General features: G+C 38.6%; 1 protein-coding gene across 3 annotated transcripts in view; it reads left to right on the forward strand.

The window, feature by feature from the left end:
* Positions 1 to 24999, forward strand: part of LOC124795984 (neurofibromin) — a 489110-nt gene that overhangs the window by 83838 nt on the left and 380273 nt on the right. For all 3 annotated transcript variants that reach the window (XM_047260068.1, XM_047260083.1, XM_047260076.1), the window contains exon 10: positions 19841 to 19985. In XM_047260068.1, coding sequence (XP_047116024.1) covers positions 19841 to 19985 — 145 coding nt within the window. The remainder of the gene's footprint in view (positions 1 to 19840; positions 19986 to 24999) is intronic.

Genomic DNA, 24999 nt, shown 5'->3' on the forward strand with positions numbered 1-24999 from the left:
CCATTTCTTCCGAACTGACTATGCAAATGTAGACGAGATGTGGCTCAAATTCAAAGATATAGTAGCAACAGCAATTGAGAGATTCATACCTCATAAATTGGTAAGAGATGGAAGTGATCCCCCATGGTACACAAAACAGGTCCGAACGCTGTTGCAGAGGCAACGGAAAAAGCATGCGAAGTTCAGAAGAACGCGAAATCCCGAAGATTGGCTAAAATTTACAGACGCGCGAAATTTGGCACGGACTTCAATGCGAGATGCCTTTAATAGGTTCCACAACGAAACATTGTCTCGAAATTTGGTAGAAAATCCGAAGAAATTCTGGTCTTATGTAAAGTACACAAGCGGCAAGACGCAGTCAATACCTTTGCTGCGCAGTGCCGATGGTAATGTTACCGATGATTGTGCCGCTAAAGCGGAGTTATTGAACGCAGTTTTCCGAAATTCCTACACCAGGGAAGACGAATGGAATATTCCAGAATTTGAAACACGAACAGCTGCTAGCATGAGTTTCTTAGAAGTAGATACCTTAGGGGTTGCGAAGCAACTCAAATCGCTTGATACGGGCAAGTCTTCAGGTCCAGATTGTATTCCGATTAGGTTTCTTCCAGATTACGCTGATACAATAGCTCCCTACTTAGCAATCATATACAACCGCTCGCTCACCGATAGATCTGTACCTACAGATTGGAAAATTGCACAGGTCGCACCAGTGTTTAAGAAGGGTAGTAGGAGTAATCCATCGAACTACAGACCTATATCATTGACGTCGGTTTGCAGTAAGGTTTTGGAGCATATACTGTATTCAAACATAATGAATCACCTCGAGGGGAACGATCTATTGATATGTAATCAGCATGGTTTCAGGAAACATCGTTCTTGTGCAACGCTGCTCTTTATTCACTCGAAATAATGGCCGCTATCGACAGGGGATCTCAAGTTGATTCCGTATTTCTAGATTTCCGGAAAGCTTTTGATACCGTTCCTCACAGGCGGATTCTAATCAAGCTGCGGGCCTATGGGGTATCTTCTCAGTTGTGCGACTGGATTCGTGATTTCCTGTCAGGAAGGTCGCAGTTCGTAGTAATAGATAGCAAATCATTGAGTAAAACTGAAGTGATATCAGGTGTTCCCCAGGGAAGCGTCCTGGGACCTCTGCTGTTCCTGATCTATATAAATGACCTGGTTGACAATCTGAGCAGTTCTCTTAGGTTGTTCGCAGATGATGCTGTAATTTACCGTCTAGTAAGTTCATCCGAAGACCAGTATCAGTTGCAAAGCGATTTAGAAAAGATTGCTGTATGGTGTGGCAGGTGGCAGTTGACGCTAAATAACGAAAAGTGTGAGGTGATCTACATGAGTTCCAAAAGAAATCCGTTGAAATTCCATTACTCGATAAAGAGTACAATTCTCAAGGCTGTCAATTCAACGAAGTACCTGGGTGTAAAAATTACGAACAACTTCAGTTGGAAAGACCACATAGATAATATTGTGGGGAAGGCGAGCCAAAGGTTGCGTTTCATTGGCAGGACACTTAGAAGATGCAACAAGCCCACTAAAGAGACGGCTTACACTACACTCGTTCGTCCTCTGTTAGAATATTGCTGCGTGGTGTGGGATCCTTACCAGGTGGGATTGACCGAGGACATCGAAAGGGTGCAAAAAAGGGCAGCTCGTTTTGTATTATCGCGTAATAGGGGGGAGAGTGTGGCAGATATGATACGTGAGTTGAGATGGAAGTCATTAAAGCAAAGACGTTTTTCGTCACGGCGAGATCTATTTATGAAATTTCAGTCACCAACTTTCTCTTCCTAATGCGAAAATATTTGTTGAGCCCAACCTACATAGGTTGGAATGATCATCAAAATAAAATAAGAGAAATCAGAGCTCGAACAGAAAGGTTTAGGTGTTCGTTTTTCCTGCGCGCTGTTCGGGAGTGGAATGGTAGGGAGATAGTGTGATTGTGGTTCGATGAACCCTCTGCCAAGCACTTAAATGTGAATTGCAGAGTAATCATGTAGATGTAGGTGTAGATGTAGATGAAGTAACCCAATAAAATTCTGTTAATAGCTGATTTCAGTATATTTGCATACAATAATGATTCTTGCTTATAACAGAAATCCACGTAGCCCAATAAAGCTGCCCTGGACTATGTCTCTATTTCCGAAATTTTGAAAAATAATAATTTACCAGTATGTCTTGTTATTGGTGCAAGTAATAGCTACTAAGAGAATTCACAGATTTGTGTGTTACCCGATATCCCAGCTTTGTTTCTTTATCAGTGACAGCTTTTCTTTTGCTTTTCCCAGGCTACATATAATTTTCCATTTCTACCGTAGGTGCCAACAGATTTTTACATTTAAGTGTTTTCTGTGTAAGAGAAAAACAGCAACAATTCTATTTTAAGTAACTGAACTTAACCCTAGGAATGTTGAGATTTTTAATGGTACTGTGAGATGTGCCCGGTCAATCATTGCTAACTTTATTCTGCCTAATAATCTTGTTTGGCATTTATAAGATTAATGATTTGTGACATCAGATTTAGAAACTAAAAGAGAGTTGACAATCTACAGTATAATTCATGTTTTAATTTAAAGTTTTTAAGAAAAGAGTCGAGTCATCTAAAACATTGATCAGAGCCTAAATGTTGATGACATTAAACATGCTATTGAATTGGGTGTGCATTTTGTGAGGATCAAATAGTTTACCAAGGTCATGGCGCAAGACAACCAAATGTGTATTACTGAGATTCATATATTCTTGCTGACATTCAGTTCTCCACATTTACCATGTTATTTTATTATTCATGGGATGCAATGCTGGGATTCACTATGTAACCCTGCTTCAGTTGCCTCTACTTTGGACACACCAGCAAACAATGCAAGAACCAAACCAGGTGTTGTAAGTGTGGCAGTTCCCATCCTGCTGAGTCTTGTAATGATGCTTATACTTAAAGTCCCAACTGCAGTAGTGAGCATTTCACCACAGACATATTATGCATACATAGAGTTGGAGAAAAATCATGATATTTTATGGCCAATATGCTACTGTACTTTTTTGCCACATTTGGTGTTATTGTTTTGCCAAATTTGGTTTTATTGTCAAATTAAGCATTTTGTCAAATTTAGTGTTTTTCCCCAAAATAGATTTTTTTTTTAAATTTGTTTTTTTTTCTAAATTTGTTGCTGTTTTTCCCAAATGCAGGATTGTTTTTCCCAACTTGAGTGTTGTTTTTGCCAAAATTGGTGATGTTTTTTTGCCAAATTTGGTTCTATGTTGAACAAAATGGAGTGCTGTTTTTTGCCAAATCTGTGATTTTTTTTTTTTTTTTTGCAAAATTTGGTGCAATTTTTTACCAAAGATATTGCTTGTTTGCCAAATCTGGTGTTGGTGTTTTTTCAAAATTCAGTGTTTTTTCAAAATTCAGTGCTATTTTTTTCCAAACACAGTACTGTTTTTGCTGTATACAGTGGTTTTTGTTACATTCGGTGTATTTGTCAGACTTTGTGTTTTTTGGCCAAATTCAGTGTTGTTGTGTATTTTCAAGTTTGGTATGCTTTGCCAAATTCTGTGTTTTTTGGCAAATTTGTTTCTTTTTGTCAAAATGAGTGACTCTTTCTGCCAAATTTCGAATTATTTTTTGCCTAATTAGGTGCTATTTTCATCATTTCAAGGTCCTTTATGCAGGAAACGAACTGTTATTTGTAGATTGTATATGAACCTTTATCTTGAGGAGAGTGAAAGTGAAAACAGTTCAGGAACTATTAGCTATGATTAATGATAGCTCAGCTGTCAGCATGGCTGATTGCCATGCAGGAGGTCCGGATTCGTTTCCCAGCCAAGTTAGAGATTTCATCTGCTCGAGGACCGATTGTTGTGTTGCCTTCATCACACTTTCATCATTATCGACACACAAGCCCCCGAAGTGGCGTCAAACAAAGGGAGTTGCATCAGGCAGCTCAACAACCTCAAATGGTGTCTTGTGGCCAATAATGCATATGATCATTTCATTTCATTTCATTTCATTTCATTATGAATATTACTAAACTCTTGTTGTCATATTTATGACATTTTTGTATGGTGATATTAAAAATTTTGTGGTATCTTGTGAAAATTAACAATTTTGTGTAATTTCTTTAAAAAATGTTAATTTTGTGTTATTTTTCATATTATCATTATTGCAAAATTTTCCTGATTGCGTAGTGTATCACAGAAGGAGAATGACTCAGGAAATGAGTGTTAGTGAAGGTATATCCTTTGTGAATTGTTATTGATATATTAAGGCAGTTAAAATTGTTCACAATTACATATCCATTCCGGCCACTACAACCAGCAGCTAAATCCCAACTGTCATTCTGGACAAACAATGGTCAACAACAGGTTTTGGCAATGCAGTCCCCAGAACTTGCATTCACTTGTCCTGTAAGTGATGTTGGAAGCATGCCTTTGGGAGCCCTGTGATCCAGTACTATGAATCATCTGCAAGTGTAAAAACCGGCACTGTGCCAGGTATTTTCACAATAATGGTATAGCTAAGGCTTGTGCAGAATAGTTCCAGCACCAGCACAGAAATGCATTCTCATTCTCAGTGCTGGGTTAGTCCACCATCCGTTTGTTCAGAAGGGACGGCCCCTTAATTTATGTTATCTACTGAGCTGTGCGCTTCGTCCATCCACTATCTTGTGGTGGGCACATGCAACAGAACCCCCAGCAATACTGTTGTCCCTCATCTACAATGTCATCCACATAGATTATTTTTTGCTCACTCTACCAAAGGTATTTCCATCACTTCCAACAACTGCCACAGTTTCTAATGCCTCCGATTGTTTAGAAAACATACTCACCAGTCCCATAGGACATCATGGAAAGTACAACCCATCACAACTCATCGGTCAGTTTTAGAGAACATTAGGAACAATACTGTGATTCAGAGTAATCCCCAAGACCTGGATGATGACATATACAGCCTTGTTTTAGCTTTAATACATCAGGCTGCCCAAGGCCAACTGGATCCAAATGCCATGCCCCTCATTGTAGATAGAATGTTTCCTCAAGACTATGAATGTGACTCAAAATCCTCCAATGGAATGCATGAACAATAAGATCTAATTAAGAAAGCCTGTTCCATGTGATACGTAACATTCATCCCTCATTTCTATTGATTGCAGAAAAATGGCTCAAGCCTAATTCTTTGATTGTAATCTCCAGATATAAATGAAGAACAATGGATTCATGGGAGATGCGGCACCACTTTATTCATCCATTAAACAATAGCATGCCATAAATAAATGGTGCTGTCCATACTATGATCGTGACTCTAGCTCAATGCAGGACTTATGAAACTACCAGGTGGTTCAGTTACAACCCTGTCATTTCACTGTGTGCTGAGATCGGTGAGACTAAATGATATATGACAGGAAATCTTCTTAAGGTCCCAGCCACCTTACTTAATTTCTGTTGACCTCAATTATGATGCTTCAGCGAAGATCTGAGTCAAAAGACGAAAGCAGTGCAGCTGTTCTTTCACAAATAGATTCCCAAAACCTACTGACCTTTTGTCCAAGCTTGTACCTTCACCTTTCTTCTTCTTCTTCTCTCTCTCTCTCTCTCCCCCCCTTTTTTTTTAAGAACTCAGCAGCTTTCTCCATTTCTCACTCTGAAGTGTGACTGAGAAGTCTTGAAAGGCCTCGTGGGGTTAGATCATTAATCCACATTATCCCAGCCTAATCACATGACAACAAATTCGTCTTCTTTGTCGCAGATAGCTGGACCAGGCAAATAGAACTTCGACAAAGCTGACTGGCAAGTTCATTCAATATTACTAATACAGGAGATGAGCGATTAACCTCCCCCCCCCCCCCCCCCCCACCTTCCTCCTCCCCACAGATGGCTGAATGTAAGACATCTGACTAGTTCTTGGTGGGAGAAAACAGCATTCATAACCATTCCAAGTAAAGCTATTCCCTGTGCCATAGTAAACGGCCTATGAGATGTTGTAACCTGTAATGCTCCTCAGCTATTGCTTTAAGAACTAAGCACGAAGAGAATTTAGACAGAAGTCTATAAAGGAGATGTATCTACAATACAAATGGTGTCTGTTAACTTTCAAGTAATGATCTCTTGATGAAATATCACTTTCTACGCTGCTCCATTGTAAGTTCAACTGGCAGACAAGCTAACCTCCGGTACCATCCCTCAGATTGAAAACATTTGCTATCCACAGATCACATATTTTTTGCCAGGTAGAATCACTCCCAGTAACGTGGATCTCACTGATCTTTGCATTCATCCTGAAACAAAGAAAAAAGCCTTGTCGTGCTTGGTCTTATAAGTCTATTGCTCTGAGCTCATGTAGCAACAAAAGTGTGGAATGGATTGTTAAACAACTGGAGCTGTGGGTGGAACAAAGTTACTTAATATGATGCCCAAAAAAAAGGGACACACACAATATCATTGAGCGACATCTTGGCCGCATTTGTCCAGCATAGCTTCCTCATCACGCTTTCTCTCCATATCTCAGCTGCGTATGCAATTGTACGAATCTCTGTACTAATGCATAACATTCAATCTCTTGTATATCGAATACATTCATGACAGGTATCTACAGACTGCATTACTCTTGTTGTGAAAAGATTCAGTGACCCAAACAGAATATCATAAGGCTTCCCTTAAGTGTACTCCTCATCATAGTATTATATACCATTATACATGGGGGGGGGGGGGGGTTTAGAAAAAAAAGAAGAAGGAGAAGGAAGAACATTGCCATGGGTAGAGCTTGTGTAGTACGCATTCCACTAGGCATGTATAGTGCAACTCATTGCCAGCTCCGTGTCGCCTGTGTTGTCGACATGACTTGTTCTGTTCATTTGCAATTATTGTTTTTGCTAGTGTTGTTTTGTTCTTGTTTCATTTTTTATTATGGCACGTGTAAACGAACAATTTGCAGCTGTGAAATTTTGTTTACTATTTGGTAAAAATTTAATGTTGAAAACAGCTTACCAATATGACACTATGGGAAAAAAATGAAGTGTATGAGTAATTTCCTCGATTTAAAAATGGTGTCACATCGATTGATAACAAACCTCATTTTGGATAGCATCAAGGGCATAGTTCATTCAGAGTTTGTTCCTGCAGGTCAGAGCTTCAATCAAACCTTTTCTTTGATTATCTGAGTCTTCCACCACGACACTGCACCTGCACACACAGTCATCTCTGTTGGACAGTTTTTGGCTGAAGATGACACGGTTCTGCTGACCTACACACTTTACTCACCTGTCCTGGTTCCATGTGACTTTCTCTTATTTCCATGCATGACAAGAGGCATGAGTGGACACAGATTTGATGACATTGAAGAAGTCAAGGGGAAAAAAAGAAAAAAATAAACGAAGCAGGAGCTGTCAGCTATTTCTAAAGATGACTACAAAAAAATGTTCAAACAGTTGTTGCACTGGTGGGACAAATGTATTAGCTGTAATGGAGAATATTTTGAAGGGGATAAAGTTGTTTTGTAAACAGTTTGAAAATATATAGGTCTTTTTTTTTTTTGGGGGGGGGGGGGGGGGGTAATCCCCTCATATACTGCTGATATAGAAATTTACCTATCACTGACTGTTAACCTTTTTTTAATTTTCAGATGATATATAGCTATACTTGACAGATGTGTCTCTCTCCAGGACAACTGTCATACTCCAGACAGTGTTGGCATTGTACATGATGTCAGCTGGTAAAACTGGTATAGCAGTATCGCCTTACAAATTTCTAGTAGTGGTGTTTACTCCCAAACAAGTGCAATGTCCTGCTCCACGAATGAAGTTGGGATACCGTACAATGTCAGTAACTGTGAGTGCACGATTCCTGGGACTAATCTACAACTCTTGACTGATGTGGTATGCCCATATCATCTGCATTCGAACCTGTAACAAGTGACAAACCATCCTCTTTGTGTCAGTGGGTCATCCTTCCTGTCAAATGCTCATGCATTCTCACTAGACTAAACACAGTGTCATTGTGTCATTGTCTTAGAGTCGGCATTGGAATGATGGCTTCAGCACTGACCAATTTCTTCACTTCATATTTGCCATGAATTCTTTTCAGATAAATTAATGTTGCAGAGAATCCAAGCTCTGAAGACCCCGATGTGCAAAAATGAACCAAACTAAAGGAGCTTTTTCATCTCAGTTATTGGTTCTGCCTTGAAAGAAAAACTGAATTGCAGAGTAGTGAATAGTGGCTGTTAATGAACAGAAAGACCTGCTCACTTGACAGAGCATGAGACTAATCAACATTTCAATTACTTTTTCTCAGTCATTTGGGTCATGATATGTCCATTTGCTCCACAAAAGTGAAAAGTTAAATTTTATCAACATATTCAAGACAACTGTGCAAGTGCAGTGGCAGGTGCAATTAAAATATTCACTGATAGGCCAAAAGTAATTGATCAACAATACTTAAATCCTGATTTCCAATCAGAATAGTCATACTCATCATTGTTTACAGCAGAGACAGTGGTCATTATGCAGGCTCCCCAGTTCGTCAAACCACTGGGAATGAACAAGATCTTTCCCATTCCTGACTCAGTAAATGTTCTTTCAGCTCTTAACACCCCAACAAATATGGAAAGACAACAGTGTTCACCTTATGGACATACTGCAGAAGGTGGTTGAGCTGTAGCTGTACTAAACTATGGTGAACTTTCTGCAGATTACATCACCAAGACCTTCATCAAAATGACCATATGTATGTTCTCGCAAAGGACACACTGTGTTGCAGGTACTTACCTATTCCTGCTTCAGTGCATGTGGCGATATGCCTGAACTTAAAATGAGGGCATAGAATGCTCAAAAAGCAGTGTGATGATATAGGGCTGTCAGTTTAGTTTGGCATGGAAAACTGCATTAGCAACTATATGTCAAGACTGCAGCCAGCAGTGCTTGGCACAAAAGGCAGATCGAAAAGGCCCGGTGAGGGAATCTATTGTGGCCTCTTCCTCTGTCCAACCAACTACTCTCCCAGTGCTGGGGCATGTTGGACCCAGGCACCTGCTAAGATACAAATAATGGGACATCTGCTGTGGTGCAACACCACACCAGAAGATGAAGGCTATGAAACTCATCAAAAAGTCGAAGGTTTTAAGTGCTGCCAAGTGGCTGGTGACTTGAGGATGAATTCTTGTAAGATTGCCTTCATTAATTTCGGCATATTCTGTCCCATTCTTTACAGTATGGATTCTTATATTGTTTTATTTTTATAATAAATGAACTGCTGTAACCACAGTCTGAAGAAAAGGTTCAAATTGAATAAGTAAGTCAAGTCGAACCGCCACTAAAAATGGAATGAAAATATCGACAGACAAAACAGATTTGATGGCATTTCAAGGTTTGGAACTGTAAGAGCCAAAATTGTTACAGATGGACGAATAATTGGACAAGAAGAGACTTTAAATATCTAGGGTGCAGTTTTAATTTTCGAAGTTAATTGATGTAGCACTGTAGAATTGGCCAGCTTCAAACATTTTTGTGGAACCATACAATGTAAATTAAAACATAATGTGCAGACATAAACATCAATTAAATTCTACGAAGTAATAGCCTTGCCTTTGCTACTGCGTGGTAGTGAATGTTGGACTCTTAATATCAAATCAGTTATGACAAAGTGAATCATCTAAGATGAAATTCCTCCACTTTGTAGTGGGATTTTCATCACTGTACCATAAAAGAAACACCAACATTAGAAAAGAACTAAATGTAGACCCCATTACAAGTATAACTGAAAAATCAGACTGAACTGGAAAGACTGTATCCAAATGGATAGCAAAAGCTGCACTACTTTACACGGCATCATGAAAGAGAGATGTTGGACACCCCTTAAAGAGATGGTGTGAACAATTCCCAGGTGGAATGATTATGGTAAGCATTCTATATAACTTCACAATTACTGTGGATCACAAACTTCAGAGTTAATAAAAATTTTAAACATCTCTTGTGCACCGTTGGGCTTACCGCGGGCTGCATGCCAACTGCTTGACTCCTCAAGCATCAAGCAACTCCCAAAACTGTTTAAACATTGAGGTCTTTCAGCTGATCAGGCCTGCTGTGCATAATGATTGGCTTAAGACTCAAATGCAGAGAATCTCATTGGGCATCCATTTTTCCCCACTAACAGAGGGTAAAGCAACCAATCAGCTTTCAGTTGCTGAAGAAAGGAAACAACTCCCTGCAGGGTGCGGAAACATCTCTGGTAGGAACTCCAATAAATGCTGGCTTTTCATTCAGTGATGGATAAGATTGAGTATGAAGGCAACGTCTATGAGGCCACACTCAAATAAATATGAAATTGCTGTCCAGTTAAAACACGAATTAGATAAGTGTTCCTCGAAACACTCACCTCCTTCAGCCTCAGATATGATACGTTACAATTATAACACTTTTTGTACTTCACAATGCGTGTTGTGACTTAAAATTTTAATAAAACACTCAGGAAATCATAAATTGCTTATACGTGAACTGTTTTGTATACTGTTTCATTCCTCTCATTGAGTTGCTTTCCCACAACATAATTAGATGAACTAAAGCATTGCTGCAGTGTATTCAAGGTTTTTCTCAGGAGAAAAGCCTTCAGCTGTGCTTTATCACTAACAGACTTCAACATTTGAGGAAGCCAATTAAACAAGGAATATTGCAAATTGCTGCACACTTCTTTGACCAGTAAGGAAGGTTGTGCTTGTGACATAAAAATCATTTCAGTCTCGTGTATTCACTGAATGGGTACTGTTGTTCCATAGAAACAAATTCACATTGTCAGCTAAAAATTAAATGAGTGATGAACTGTAATGTGATGTCAGTGTAAGAACCCCAACTCTGTAAATAGCAGCACACATGAGCTTTACAAATCAAAATGATTATCATCCAGATGGCTGGCTTTGGAGTATAAATATTATTCAGGCTTGAACTGAGGTGTCCTAATATATTGTCCTGTAAAGTATCGAGGAATCATTTGGGAAAAATCTTTAACTTCCACTGTGTTACCAAGGGCGGGCGTAAGCAATATTCTTAATTGTAAATATAGCTGCATTCAGCTTCAGCAGGACATTATAACAGTTCTACAGAGAGGTTATATTCTACCCTCAGTTTCATTAATCTGGTCATGTCTGTTACAATAATGATGCTGCCACTGTAAGAAAGTTGAAAGTGACCATGGACAGAACTGTGTGTCAGAAAATGGTTTAACTGTGTTTTGTAGGTATTAAAAATCAGCCTACTTCAAGAAATGCTTGTTACTGACCATATTTTCCTTTATTATTCTATCCATGACCAGAATCTGCAACAGTTACATTAACATGCAAATAAAACATCTTTATAGCTATCTCCTACAGTTAAGGGCAAGCCATTTATTTATATTTGACGGAAATAGAGAGAAGCTGCCCTAGTATGGAACCCAGCAGAACACTTAGTGTCACAGCACCCCTGTCAGATGCTTGTTAATTTCTTTTTATGTTTAAGTGTAAAGCACTCTTTTGCTCCATACCAATCAGATAATGCTTTACCCCTGATTTCATAATGTTATAATTCACTTAAAAATATGTTGTATATATTTAACAATACCCACTGTTGCAGAAGATGCCCAATGGCTGTAATGTTTTCGTAAAAGCTTTCCACTAAGTTGTGTAGTAAGGAATATATTGCCTGGTCAATAAAGAATCATGCCTGTAACGGTGTTGAGAATTTGCCTGTAAGTTAGTCCAAAGAAATAGTTAAACAATATATTATACATTGTCTCTTTAAAATCTTTGAAAATGTAAGTAATACTGGTGTAAATATGTAGTTTTCAGCATGATTTATTCTGGTGTCTCATGCAGAACATTATACTAGCCAACAAAATATTACTTTTTATCTGTAACTGGCATGAAAACACCTATTTTTTATGTTTTTGGATGTGCCAAATGCATAATTATCTCTGGTTTTGAAGTCATGATAATTTTTCAGTATTGCTGATATAACTTATGCGTGTAATTACCTTGGTGTTACCCCTCAGAGGAAGGTCACTGAAGGTGCAACTGCTTTGCCTAGCATTTTCAGTTTTCTGCTGGAGATTGCCTGATTAGCATCCAGCAGCAATCGACTAACATTGATGTACTCAACTTTCCATGGTATATCATTTCTATGTCCAAAATTTGCTGGTGGGGACTTTCTCTGTTCTCGTTGGTTACAGCACCACAGTTGTCAAGAAAGAAGTCCAAGTGGGAATCTACGAACTGTAACTTTAAGGAGATGTTGCACCCTAGTCTACTGTAGAAGTGCAGAAGATTTGCCACAAGGTCCTTATGGTTTCCTGCCCTCTTGTTTCCTAGAAAGTTTGTTGACACTTGAATAAAGGTATTCGAAACTAACTTTTCATCACCTGTAAGGGTGGAATTGAAATGCTCATCTCTGTACAATTTGTGTATTTGAGGACCCACGGAAATGCCCTCTCTTTTTGTTTTGTTTTATTTCACACATTTTGAACTGTAAGGGGCGATCCGTGGTAATACATTGGAGAAGACAAACTTCTTTGCCATGATCACTAATAATAACCTTTATTTGCGATAATCGGTTTTGGCAATCAGTGTTACCATCTTCAGATCGTGTTGGAAATTGCATATTTCTTAAAATAGCGTTAAAATGGCCTTTGTCATGAACTGGCATTTACATAGAAGACTAGACCTCGGATGCATCGGCAAGTCAAAATTGAAACAACTATTTACACAGTTATTTACCACATCTGTCTTATGTCACTCACAACAGAGCACATCATTGCAGTCAGGGTGCCCGTTTTATTGGCCCCTGCTAAGATGTGGAAATTACTTGTACAAACAGAGAAATGCTTCCTCAGTTTTGACCATAGCCTAAATGAAGTTTTTCATTAGGCTCTGTTTTGTATGAAGAAAAGGGAGAATTGCATTCTTGGATCTGAAAAGTGCTTTGTGTGAATCATTGTGAGATCCTGATTTAAGTGATTGACTCATAGCCAAACTAACTTTTTATAATGAAGTGCTTTGGCATAGAGATTCCAGAGGCACAGGAAGCAACAGAATTTGGTGTACCTGTGCTGTAGCCCAAGTAAAATGCCTATGACTTTCTGATGCCTGCAAATAAATTCAATCACAATAATTGTTTCTTTCATTTAAGGTGCCTACCCAATTGGAATCAATGGCAACATGTTGCCATTATGCAGTAGCACACAGTTGAGACTTACTTTGGAGGAGTCGATGAATAACCTCCTCTGATCACTTTTATAGTCAGTGCCCCTAGCTGCCGTTATTCCCTGTATATTACTACAAAATACCAAGTTCCTTTCACTTTTGAAAAATGGAATGAATGGTGTATGGTAGTTATGGAACCAACCACTTTTACCGTCTTATCAAAACAATTACTCTGTTGCAGTCTTGAGGCCAACAATTCAGCTTTACTTTTTGGCATTTCCATGTCTCTCACTGGGGCATTAAATTCACACTGTGTTATTTTGTGAATCTTTGTACTCTTACTGTTACACACAATATAAGGATCTTCTGAAGAACTAGGTTTTGAAAATGATGGTGGAGCACTAGTTTTGCTACTGCCCTCATCACTATCACAGTCAGGTGGGACAGGATCAGGCAGACCATCTCTTTGAGGCACTGGTCACTCTTCTTCTGGAAAATACACTGTGTTAAGGGAATTGTCATACAAAAGTAAAAATCATTCACATGGCGTGATAGTTTTGCCAGAGTGTGATAGTTTTGCCAAATCAAGGGTATAGCACAGCCTATGGAAGATCTTTTGTGATTCCACCATGAATGAAGACTTGAGATGCAGGATATTCTGGTCCCCAATTTCACAGCCAGAGTATAGTTTGTAGGCCTTCCTAATATATGGCATTATTGGCCTTCATTGCGATTTCAGTGTAGCCTGTCCACAAATGTGGCAAAAATTGTGTGTACTGTTTGCACACTTGTAAGGCATACTGAGTCACAGGAATTAGGGTCACAATATGCAGTAACTACATTCAGTAAGACACACTTACAGCACACAGACAGAACAAGCTTGTAGCAGTCTGAAAGTATGCTTAAATGAAGTGTTCTTTGCTCCTCCTTTCTCTACCCCTTTCCCTTGCCTCTTGCTACGAACCTGGGCTAAAACTAGGGACAGAATACACACAGTTATTGTTGCCTGAAACTTCATCACTCTGTTGGGATTTCGAAGCCTATATGGGTAGGGATTGGCAATGAAGGCTAATAAAATATAATTATATGCACCCGCACCCACTTTTAACTTGCAAAATGAGAGTTAATTAGAGTTTTTCATTGTTTATTCCATTATCAGCGTGGTCAGTATCATTAACAAACATTTATTTTGCCCCAGTTACACTTTCACTGTTGGCTAGTGTTACGTCTGAATATTTAAAAATACCTAGCTGAAAATAAAATGCCATAAAATGTTGTTTAGAAATATTCAGTTAGTAAACTCTTACAGAGGACATTTTATAAATAATACACAGATTGTTATTACTGTAGATTGTCTGATGCAACAACAATGAAAATTATGTCTGATATAGTTGGGAGCTTGAGGAAGAAGCATGTGTTTTTGTTTTTTTCACTGTGTACTGTGACAAAAAATTGGCAAGCAGTAGAAATAGACCCAGCGGGAGTCTCAGGTACTGTGACTGTTGAAGACCAGAGGTCATACACTGAGACTGGAACTTTATGCTTCAAACACAACAGAAATCCAGAGTACATTAAGTGAAGTTTGTGGGGATTTTACAGGGGCTTGAGTACAGTTTCATGCTGGGTTAATCATTTTTGTGGTTGTCATATGAGTATAGGCAATAATCCAAGACCAAGAAAGCCAAAAATGTCATCAAATGAAGTAGATGTGAGACTTGTGGCAGATGCTCTTGAAGAAGATCGCAGTGCGACTTGTGAGGAAGTGTCTGAAGCCATGGGAATACTCCCAACATAAATATTCCATATTCAGACAAATGATTTGAAGAAGAGAAAAATTTTTGCGAGGTGGGTCCCACACTGTTTGACAGCTGAAGGGAAGAAGAAATGTCTGAACATTGCAACCTTGCTCAAACAACAATTCGACTGTGAAGGTCAAGGATTCTTGTGTTGAATTGTTGCTGTTGATGAAACATGGATTAGAGACTCTGAACTGGAGTTGAAATCACAGCCCAGTGAATGGAGTGCTTCACGTTCTTCATGTGGTTGTTGTTGTGGTCTGCAGTCCTGACACTGGTTTGATGCAGCTCTCCATGCTACCCTATCCTGTGCAAGCTTCTTCATCTCCCAATACGTACTGCAGCCTACATCCTTCTGAATCTGTTTAGTGTATTCATCTCTTGGTCTCCCTCTACGATTTTTACCCTCCGCGCTGCCCTCCAATACTAAATTGGTGATCCCTTGATGCCTCAGAACATGTCCTACCAACAGATCCCTTCTTCTTGTCAAGTTGTGCCACAAACTCCTCTTCTCCCCAATCCTATTCAGTACCTCCTCATTAGTTATGCGATCTACCCATTTAATCTTCAGCATTCTTCTGTAGCACCACATTTCAAAAGCTTCTATTCTCTTCTTGTCCAAACTATTTATCGTCCATGTTTCACTTCCATACATGGCTACACTCCATACAAATACTTTCAGAAACGACTTCGTGACACTTAAATCTGTTCTCGATGTTAACAAATTTCTCTTCTTCAGAAACGCTTTCCTTGCCATTGCCAGTCTACATTTTATATCCTCTCTACTTCGACTATCATCAGTTATTTTGCTCCCCAAATAGCAAAACTCCTTTACTACTTTAAGTGTCTCATTTCCTAATCTAATTCCCTCAGCATCACCCGAATTAATTTGACTACATTCCATTATCCTCGTTTTGCTTTTGTTGATGTTCATCTTATATCCTCCCTTCAAGACACTGACCATTCCGTTCAGCTGCTCTTCCAAGTCCTTTGCTGTCTCTGACAGAATAACAATGTCATCGGCGAACCTTAAAGTTTTTATTTCTTCTCCATGATTTTAATACCTACTCCGAATTTTTCTTTTGTTTCCTTTACTGTTTGCTCAATGTACAAATTGAATAACACCGGGGAGAGGCTACAACCCTGTCTCACTCCCTTCCCAACCACTGCTTCCCTTTCATGTCCCTCGACTCTTATAACTGCCATCTGGTTTCTGTACAAATTGTAAATAGCCTTTCGCTCCCTGTAGTTTACCCCTGCCACATTCAGAATTTGAAAGAGAGTATTCCGGTCAACATTGTCAAAAGCTTTATCTAAGTCTACAAATGCTAGAAACGTAGGTTTGCCTTTCCTTAATCTTTCTTCTAAGATAAGTCGTAAGATCAGTATTGCCTCACGTGTTCCAGTGTTTCTACGGAATCCAAACTGATCTTCCCCGAGGTTGGCTTCTACTAGTTTTTCCATTCGTCTGTAAAGAATTCGTGTTAGTATTTTGCAGCCGTGACTTATTAAACTGATAGTTCGGTAATTTTCACATCTGTCAACAACTGCATTCTTTGGGATTGGAATTATTATATTCTTCTTGAAGTCTGAGGGTATTTCGCCTGTCTCATACATTTTGCTCACCAGATGGTAGAGTTTTGTCAGGACTGGCTCTCCCAAGGCTGTCAGTAGTTCTAATGGAATGTTGTCTACTCCTGGGGCCTTGATTCGACTCAGGTCTTTCAGTGCTCTGTCACACTCTTCACACAGTATCGTATCTCCCATTTCATCTTGATCTACATCCTCTTCCATTTCCATTATATTATCCTCAAGTACATCGCCCTTGTATAGACCCTCTATATACTCCTTCCACCTTTCTGCTTTCCCTTCTTTGCTTGGAACTGGGTTTCCATCTGAGCTCTTGATATTCATACAAGTGGTTGTCTTTTCTCCAAAGGTCTTTTTAATTTTCCTATAGGCAGTATCTATCTTACCCCTAGTGAGATAAGCCTCTACATCCTTATATTTGTCCTCTAACCATCCCTGCTTAGCCATTTTGCACTTCCCGTCGATCTCATTTTTGAGAGGTTTGTTTTCCTTTTTGCCTGCTTCATTTACTGCATTTTTATATTTTCTCCTTTCATCAGTTAAATTCAGTATCTCTTCTGCTAGCCCTCGTTTTTTTACCTATTTGATCCTCTGCTGCCTTCACTACTTCATCCCTCAAAGCTACCCATTCTTCTTCTACTGAATTTCTTGCCCCCATTCTTGTCAATTGTTCCCTTATGCTCTTCCTGAAACTCTCTACAACCTCTGGTTTAGTCAGTTTATCCAGGTCCTATCTCCTTAAATTCCCACCTTTTTGCAGTTTCTTCAGTTATAATCTACAGCTCATAACCAATAGAATGTGGTCAGAGTCCACATCTGTCCCTGGAAATGTCTTACAATTTAAAACCTGGTTCCTAAATCTCTGTCTTACCATTATATAATCTATCTGAAACCCTTCAGTATCTCCAGGTTTCTTCCATGTATACAACCTCCTTTTATGATTCTTGAACCAAGTGTTAGCTATGATTAAGTTATGCTCTGTGCAAAATTCTACCAGGCGGCTTCCTCTTTCATTTCTTCCCCCCAATCCATATTCACCTACTACGTTTCCTTCTCTTCCTTTTCCTACTATCGAATTTCAGTCACCCATGACTATTAAATTTTCATCTCCTTTCACTAACTGAATAATTTCTTTTATCTCATCATACATTTCTTCAATTTCTTCATCATCTGCAGAGCTAGTTGGCATATAGACTTGTACTACTGTCGTAGGGGTGGGATTCGTGTCTATCTTGGCCACAATAATGCGTTCACTATGTTGTTTGTAGTAGCTTACCCAAACTCCTATTTTTTTTATTCATTATTAAACCTACTCCTGCATTACCCCTATTTGATTTTGTATTTATAACTCTGTATTCAACTGACCAAAAGTCTTGTTCCTCCTGCCACCGACCATCACTAATTCCCACTATATCTAACTTTAACCTGTCCATTTCCCTTTTTAAATTTTCTAATCCACCTGCGCAATTAAGAGATCTGACATTCCACGCTCCGATTCTTCATGTCCAAAAAAATGTTTCGACACACTCAATCAAAGCTCAAGATAATGATGATTTTTACTTATGATCACCAAGGAATCATCATGACAGATAGAGGCCCATGTGGAGCAAGTATCACAACAGTGTATTATCATAACTTCGTGCAAAACTTGCACAAAACGCAACTTCAGTTACTCAAGGCTGGGCCACTCATTCTCCATCACAACGCTTGCCAATGTATCAGCAATGCTGTAGGCAAAAAACTGCATACATACATATGGGAAGTGTTGTCGCATCCTCCCTCCAGGCTGTACATGGGTCCACCAGACTTCGACTTGTTTTTGAAGTTGAAAAACCCCTGCGTGGACATCGTTATCTTTCTGTAGAAGAGTTTTCTACCATCATTATCTGAGTCATTCAACAGATGAACAGAAGTGATGTCTTGGATAGAATAAAAGAGCTTCTGAGACTTGGGATTCAGTCATGGAGAAGCAGGGAGACCATACTGAAGGACTCTAAAGAGATGCCTCATAATGTAACCTGCAGCTGTCATCTATATTAAGAGAACACATATGAACTTGGGTTCTCTATAGTGTCTGTATCCCTACCACTAAAGCAACATTCAGTCTCTGTATCCCTACCACTAAAGCAAAATTCAGTGCATGTATCTCTACCACTAAAGCAATGTTCATCCTGTTATTATTTTAATCGAACACAGTGGATAGTACCAATTCAAGTGCCACCCGTTACATTCACTAAGACGACTGGTAAATTCCTTCACTGTATCCTCAAATATACTGCAGATTCTAAATTGTCATATTCTTATTTAATATTCTTTCCATGTATTTACACTTCCTAATGCACTTAACACTGAGATGCTCACTTGAAAGTATAAAATTTGAGATTTTTGAATGGTTCTCCATGCTGTTGCGCACAATTTCGATGTTTCCCATGATGTTCAGTTAATAAATTAATGGAAAACCTGGTAATACAAGAAATTGAATTAATAAAGACAGCTGTTCATCATAAGCGGAAGAGTAGGCTTATAGACAAGAAATTGAACACTTGAGCCCAGATTTCTAACTCGTATTCTTCATCATAATGGGGGTATGTGCGCACACAGACCAAGACAACCACACACACACACACACACACACACACACACACACACACACACACACACACACACAGGTGCGCAGAGCTACATATCCATAACTGTGCTGGGGTGGGGCGATGCACATACACAAGTATGTTAAACTGAGCTGCAGTCTTCATCTTTCTGATTACATGGCTGTCCCCTTTTCACCATTTTAACTATTGATGAGCTGTTGTCTGTATGTCACTCATTTAACTGATCATTGTATTGTGTTAGATTTTGGCAAGATCAATTGCATAATACCACACTGTCTTTTTTGATGGGTAGGTAGTGATTTGTGAGTGTCACATGAATCAGAATTTGTTCTTCTTACTAAGAATTGTGACATGTAAAACTGGGTTTAATAATTCTGTTATGTTTTGTCCATGATGCTTAATGAGCACAGTTTATAAATGTGCACTATTCTGTGTTTCATTCAGATAAGCAACCAGTCCAGAACATAATAAATCTCATTAATTATGAAGATAATTTCCTCCATGATCATACTTAAAATAAGTATGAAGAAGAGATCCATACTTACTGGCCAGACATTTCCTTGGTGTATTTGTATTGGTTTTAATATGTACAGGCAACTTTGAATAGAAACCTGAATAAAATTGTAAGAGTACCTTTTTTTAGAAAAGATATTTTATATTCGTTACAGGATAATTACTCAACCCAGGTTATCATGGTGGCCGCAGATTGACTTAGTATATAGTAAGTCCGCAGAACTTCGTTCCATGTTCACTGACACTCTCAACAAGGTCACCCAAGGATACATATCACACACACCTCTTCGGATGATTACGGTATGTTGTAAGGCCAATTAGTGTTTGTCTTGATATTTTCCATGGCCTATATACTGTGTAAATTGTGTTTTTTGTGACTGACCTAATTTTCAATAACTTGTGGCTGTTTTAAGCTGCAAAACTTCAATAACATGAAGACGTCTTAAGATATATATATTCAGAGGAATACGTCCTCTTGCTTTTCAGGCTGTTTTTATATAGTTACAGAAAAGATCATGCATTTCATTTTAAAACCTTATTTCTCGTTAAAAAAAGTAAAACTAGTTTTCATTTGTCAAAGTAAACAGAATATCAGATAAAAATCTTTAAAACCTGTTCACTATAGCATTCAAGCATTTTATAGCTATTAAAAATCAGCCTACTTCAAGAAATGCTTGTTACTGACCATATTTTCCTTTATTATTCTGTCCATGACATGAATCTGTAACAGGTACATTAACATGCAAATAAAACATCTTTATAGCTATCTCCTTCAGTTAAGGGCAAGTCATTTATTTATATTTGATGGAAAAAGAGAGAAGCTGCCCTAGTATGGAACCCAGCAGAACACTTAGTGTCGCAGCATCCCTGTCAGATGCTTGTTAATTTTTTTTTATGTTTAAGTGTAAAGCACTCTTTTGCTCCATACCAATCAGATAATGCTTTACCCCTGATTTCATAATGTTATAATTCACTTAAAAATATGTTGTGTATATTTAACAATACCCACTGTTGCAGAAGATGCCCAATGGCTGTAATGTTTTCGTAAAAGCTTTCCACTAAGTTGTGTAGTAAGAAATATATTGCCTGGTCAATAAAGAATCATGCCTGTAACGGTGTTGAGAATTTGTCTGTAAGTTAGTTCAAAGAAATAGTTAAACAATATATTATACATTGTCTCTTTAAAATCTCTGAAAATGTAAGTAATACTGGTGTAAATATGTAGTTTTCGGAATGATTTATTCTGGTGTCTCATGCAGAACATTGTACTAGCCAACAAAATATTACTTTTTATCTGTAACTGGCATGAAAACACCTATTTTTTATGTTTTTGGATGTGCAGGTAGCATAAGTGTTAATGAAAATTCATAATTATCTCTGGTTTTGAAGTTATGATAATTTTTCAGTATTGCTGATATAACTTATTCATTTAATTACCTTGGTGTTACCCCTCAGAGGAAGGTCACTGAAGGTGCAACTGCTTTGCCTAGCATTTTCAGTTTTCTGCTGGAGATTGCCTGATTAGCATCCAGCAGTAATCGACTAACATTGATGCACCCAACTTTCCCTGGTATCTCATTTCTATGTCCAAAATTTGCTGGTGGGGACTTTCACTGTTCTCGTTGGTTACAGCACCACAGTTGTCAAGAAAGAAGTCCAAGTGGGAATCTACGAACTGTAACTTTAAGAAGATGTTGCACCCTAGTCTATTGTAGCAGTGCAAAAGATTTGCCACAAGGTCCTTATAGTTTCCTGCCCTCTTGTTTCCTAGAGAGTTTGTTGACACTTGAATAAAGGTATTCGAAACTAACTTTTCCTCACCTGTTACAGTGGAATTGAAATGCTCATCTCTGTACAATTTGTGTATCTGAGGACCCACGGAAATGCCCTCTCTTTTTTTTGTTTTATTTCACACATTTTGAACTGTAAGTGGCGATCCATGATAATATATTGGAGAAGACAAACTTCTTTGCCGTGATCACTAATAATAACCTTTACTCACGATAATCAGTTTTGGTAATCAGTGTTACCATCTTCATATCTTGTTGGACATTGCATTTTTCTTAAAATAAAACAATAACTTCTGGCTGTTTTACACGCCAAAACTTCAATAACATGCAGATGTATTAAGCCATATATATTCAATGGAATATGTTCTCTTGCTTTTCATGCTGTGTGTATGTTGTTACAGAAAAATCACGCATTTCTTTTTAAAATCTTATTTCTAGTTCAAAAAAGTAAAATAAGTTATCATTTGTCAAAGTAAACAGAATATCAGATAAAAATCTTTAAAACATGTTCACTATAGCATTCAAGTAATTTCCGTTATCTTGCCACTTTTTCTACTAGTATTCATAGTACAAGTTAATTAAGAATTATAAATGGACCTTGCACTTATGAGTACAGAAAACATACAGCCACTGAGGAAGACAGCCATTTTAAAAGATCCAGAAGAAGCTCCTTTCTGTGACAGAATTATCTGTGCATAGTGTGAGAAAAATGCTCTCAATTTATTATGGAAAGCATCTGACAGATTTGTTGTTACATAGGTAATGAAATTTTATGGTATTTTACAATTACTAAAAGAAACATTATGGTACTATTGTATGCATTGTGGCAATGTGCATCAAAATCTGAGATAACTTTGAAATTATGTCTGTGAATTCATCTTTCAAACTTCAAAGCTGACATTGAAAATCTTGTAAATACCTGTAATTTGCAGCTGAATTAATGATACAATTTTTCTCATAATATTTAGACAGGTTACCTAGCTGTTTTCCACAGAGGTTTGTATGTGAATATTGGTTGCTTGTTGTCTGGTCTCATATCAGATTGTGAAATGGGAAGGCTGCACTACTTCATATGACAGTACGTGTTCACTTCCAGCTCTGACAATAATCTGTTTCCTGTATCAGATTTATGTTTTTTCCTGTAAGCTATAAGTAAATTGAGTGTGGATTCCAAAAATGTTAATAAAGAATTAATAAACCATGAACCATTGAACTTGCCGTTGGTGGGGAGGCTTGCGTGCCTCAGTGATACAGATAGCCGTACCGTAGGTGCAACCACAATGGAGGGGTATCTGTTGTGAAGCCAGACAACCATGTTGTTCCTGAAGAGGGGCAGCAGCCTTTTCAATAGTTGCAGGGGCAACAGTCTGGATGATTGACTTATCTGGCCTTGTAACACTAACCAAAACGGCCTTGCTGTGCTGGTACTGCGAACGGCTGAAAGCGAGGGGAAACTACAGCCGTAATTTTTCCCAAGGGCATGCAGCTTTACTGTGTGGTTAAATGATGATGGCGTCCTCTTGGGGAAAATATTCCGGAAGTAAAATAGTCCTCCATTCAGATCTCCCGGCGGGGACTACTCAAGAGGACGTCGTTATCAGGAGAAAGAGAACTGGTGTTCTACGGATCGGAGCGTGGAATGTCAGATCCCTTAATCGGGCAGGTAGGTTGTTGTTGTTGTGGTCTTCAATCCTGAGACTGGTTTGATGCAGCTCTCCATGCTACTTTATCCTGTGCAAGCTTCTTCATCTCCCAGTACCTACTGCAACCTACATCCTTCTGAATCTGCTTAGTGTATTCATCTCTTGGTCTCCCTCTATGATTTTTACCCTCCACGCTGCCCTCCAATACTAAATTGGTGATTCCTTGATGTCTCAGAACATGTCCTACCAACCGATCCCTCCTTCTAGTCAAGTTGTGCCACAAGCTCCTCCTCTCCCCAATTCTATTCAATACCTCCTCATCAGTTATGTGATCAACCCATCTAATCTTCAGCATTCTTCTGTAGCACCACATTTTGAAAGCTTCTATTCTCTTCTTGCCTAAGCTATTTATCGTCCACGTTTCACTTCCATACATGGCTACACTCCATACAAATACTTTGAGAAACGACTTCCTGACGCTTAAATCTATACTCGATGTTAACAAATTTTTCTTCTTAAGAAACGCTTTCCTTGCCATTGCCAGTCTACATTTTATATCCTCTCTACTTCGACCATCATCAGTTATTTTGCTCCCCAAATAGCAAAACTCCTTTACTACTTTAAGTGTCTCATTTCCTAATCTAATTCCCTCAGCGTCACCTAACTTAATTCGACTACATTCCATTATCCTCGTTTTGTTTTTGTTGATGTTCATCTTATACCCTCCTTTCAAGACACTGTCCATTCCATTCAATTGCTCTTCCAAGTCCTTTGCTGTCTCTGACAGAATTACAATGTCATCGGCGAACCTTAAAGTTTTTATTTCTTTTCCATGGATTTTAATACCTACTCCGAATTTTTCTTTTGTTTCCTTTATTGCTTGCTCAATATACAGATTGAATAACATCGGGGATAGGCTACAACCCTGTCTCCCTCCCTTCCCAACCACAGCTTCCCTTTCATACCCCTCTACTCTTATAACTGCCATCTGCTTTCTGTACAAATTGTAAATAGCCTTTCGATCTCTGTATTTTACCCCTGCCACCTTCAGTATTTGAAAGAGAGTATTCCAATCAACATTGTCAAAAGCTTTCTCTAAGTCTACAAATGCTAGAAACGTAGGTTTGCCTTTCCTTAATCTTTCTTCTAAGATAAGTCTTAGGGTCAGTATTGCCTCACGTGTTCCAACATTTCTACGGAATCCAAACTGATCTTCCCCGAGGTCGGCTTCTATCAGTTTTTCCATTCGTCTGTAAAGAATTCGTGTTAGTATTTTGCAGCTGTGACTTATTAAACTGATGGTTCGGAAATTTTCACATCTGTCAGCACCTGCTTTCTTTCTGATTAGGATTATTATATTCTTCTTGAAGTCTGAGGGTATTTCGCCTGCCTCATACATCTTGCTCACCAGATGGTAGAGTTTTGTCAGGACTGGCTTTCCCAAGGTTGTCAGTAGTTCTAATGGAATGTTGTCTACTCCGAGGGCCTTGTTTCGACTCAGGTCTTTCAGTCCTCTGTCAAACTCTTCACGCAATATCATATCTCCCATTTCATCTTCATCTACATCCTCTTCCATTTCCATAATATTGTTCTCAAGTACATCGCCCTTGTATAGGCCCTCTATATACTCCTTCCACCTTTCTGCTTTCCCTTCTTTGCTTAGAACTGGGTTTCCATCTGAGCTCTTGATATTCATGCAAGTGGTTCTCCTTTCTCCAAAGGTCTCTTTAATTTTCCTGTAGGCAGTATCAGTCTTACCCCTAGTGAGATAAGCCTCTACATCCTTACATTTGTCTTCTAGCCATCCCAGCTTAGCCATTTTGCACTTCCTGTCGATATCATTTTTGAGACGTTTGTATTCCTTTTTGCCCGCTTCATTTA

Source organism: Schistocerca piceifrons, chromosome 1 (genome assembly GCF_021461385.2).
Source record: "Schistocerca piceifrons isolate TAMUIC-IGC-003096 chromosome 1, iqSchPice1.1, whole genome shotgun sequence".
NCBI classification, from domain to species: domain Eukaryota; kingdom Metazoa; phylum Arthropoda; class Insecta; order Orthoptera; family Acrididae; genus Schistocerca; species Schistocerca piceifrons.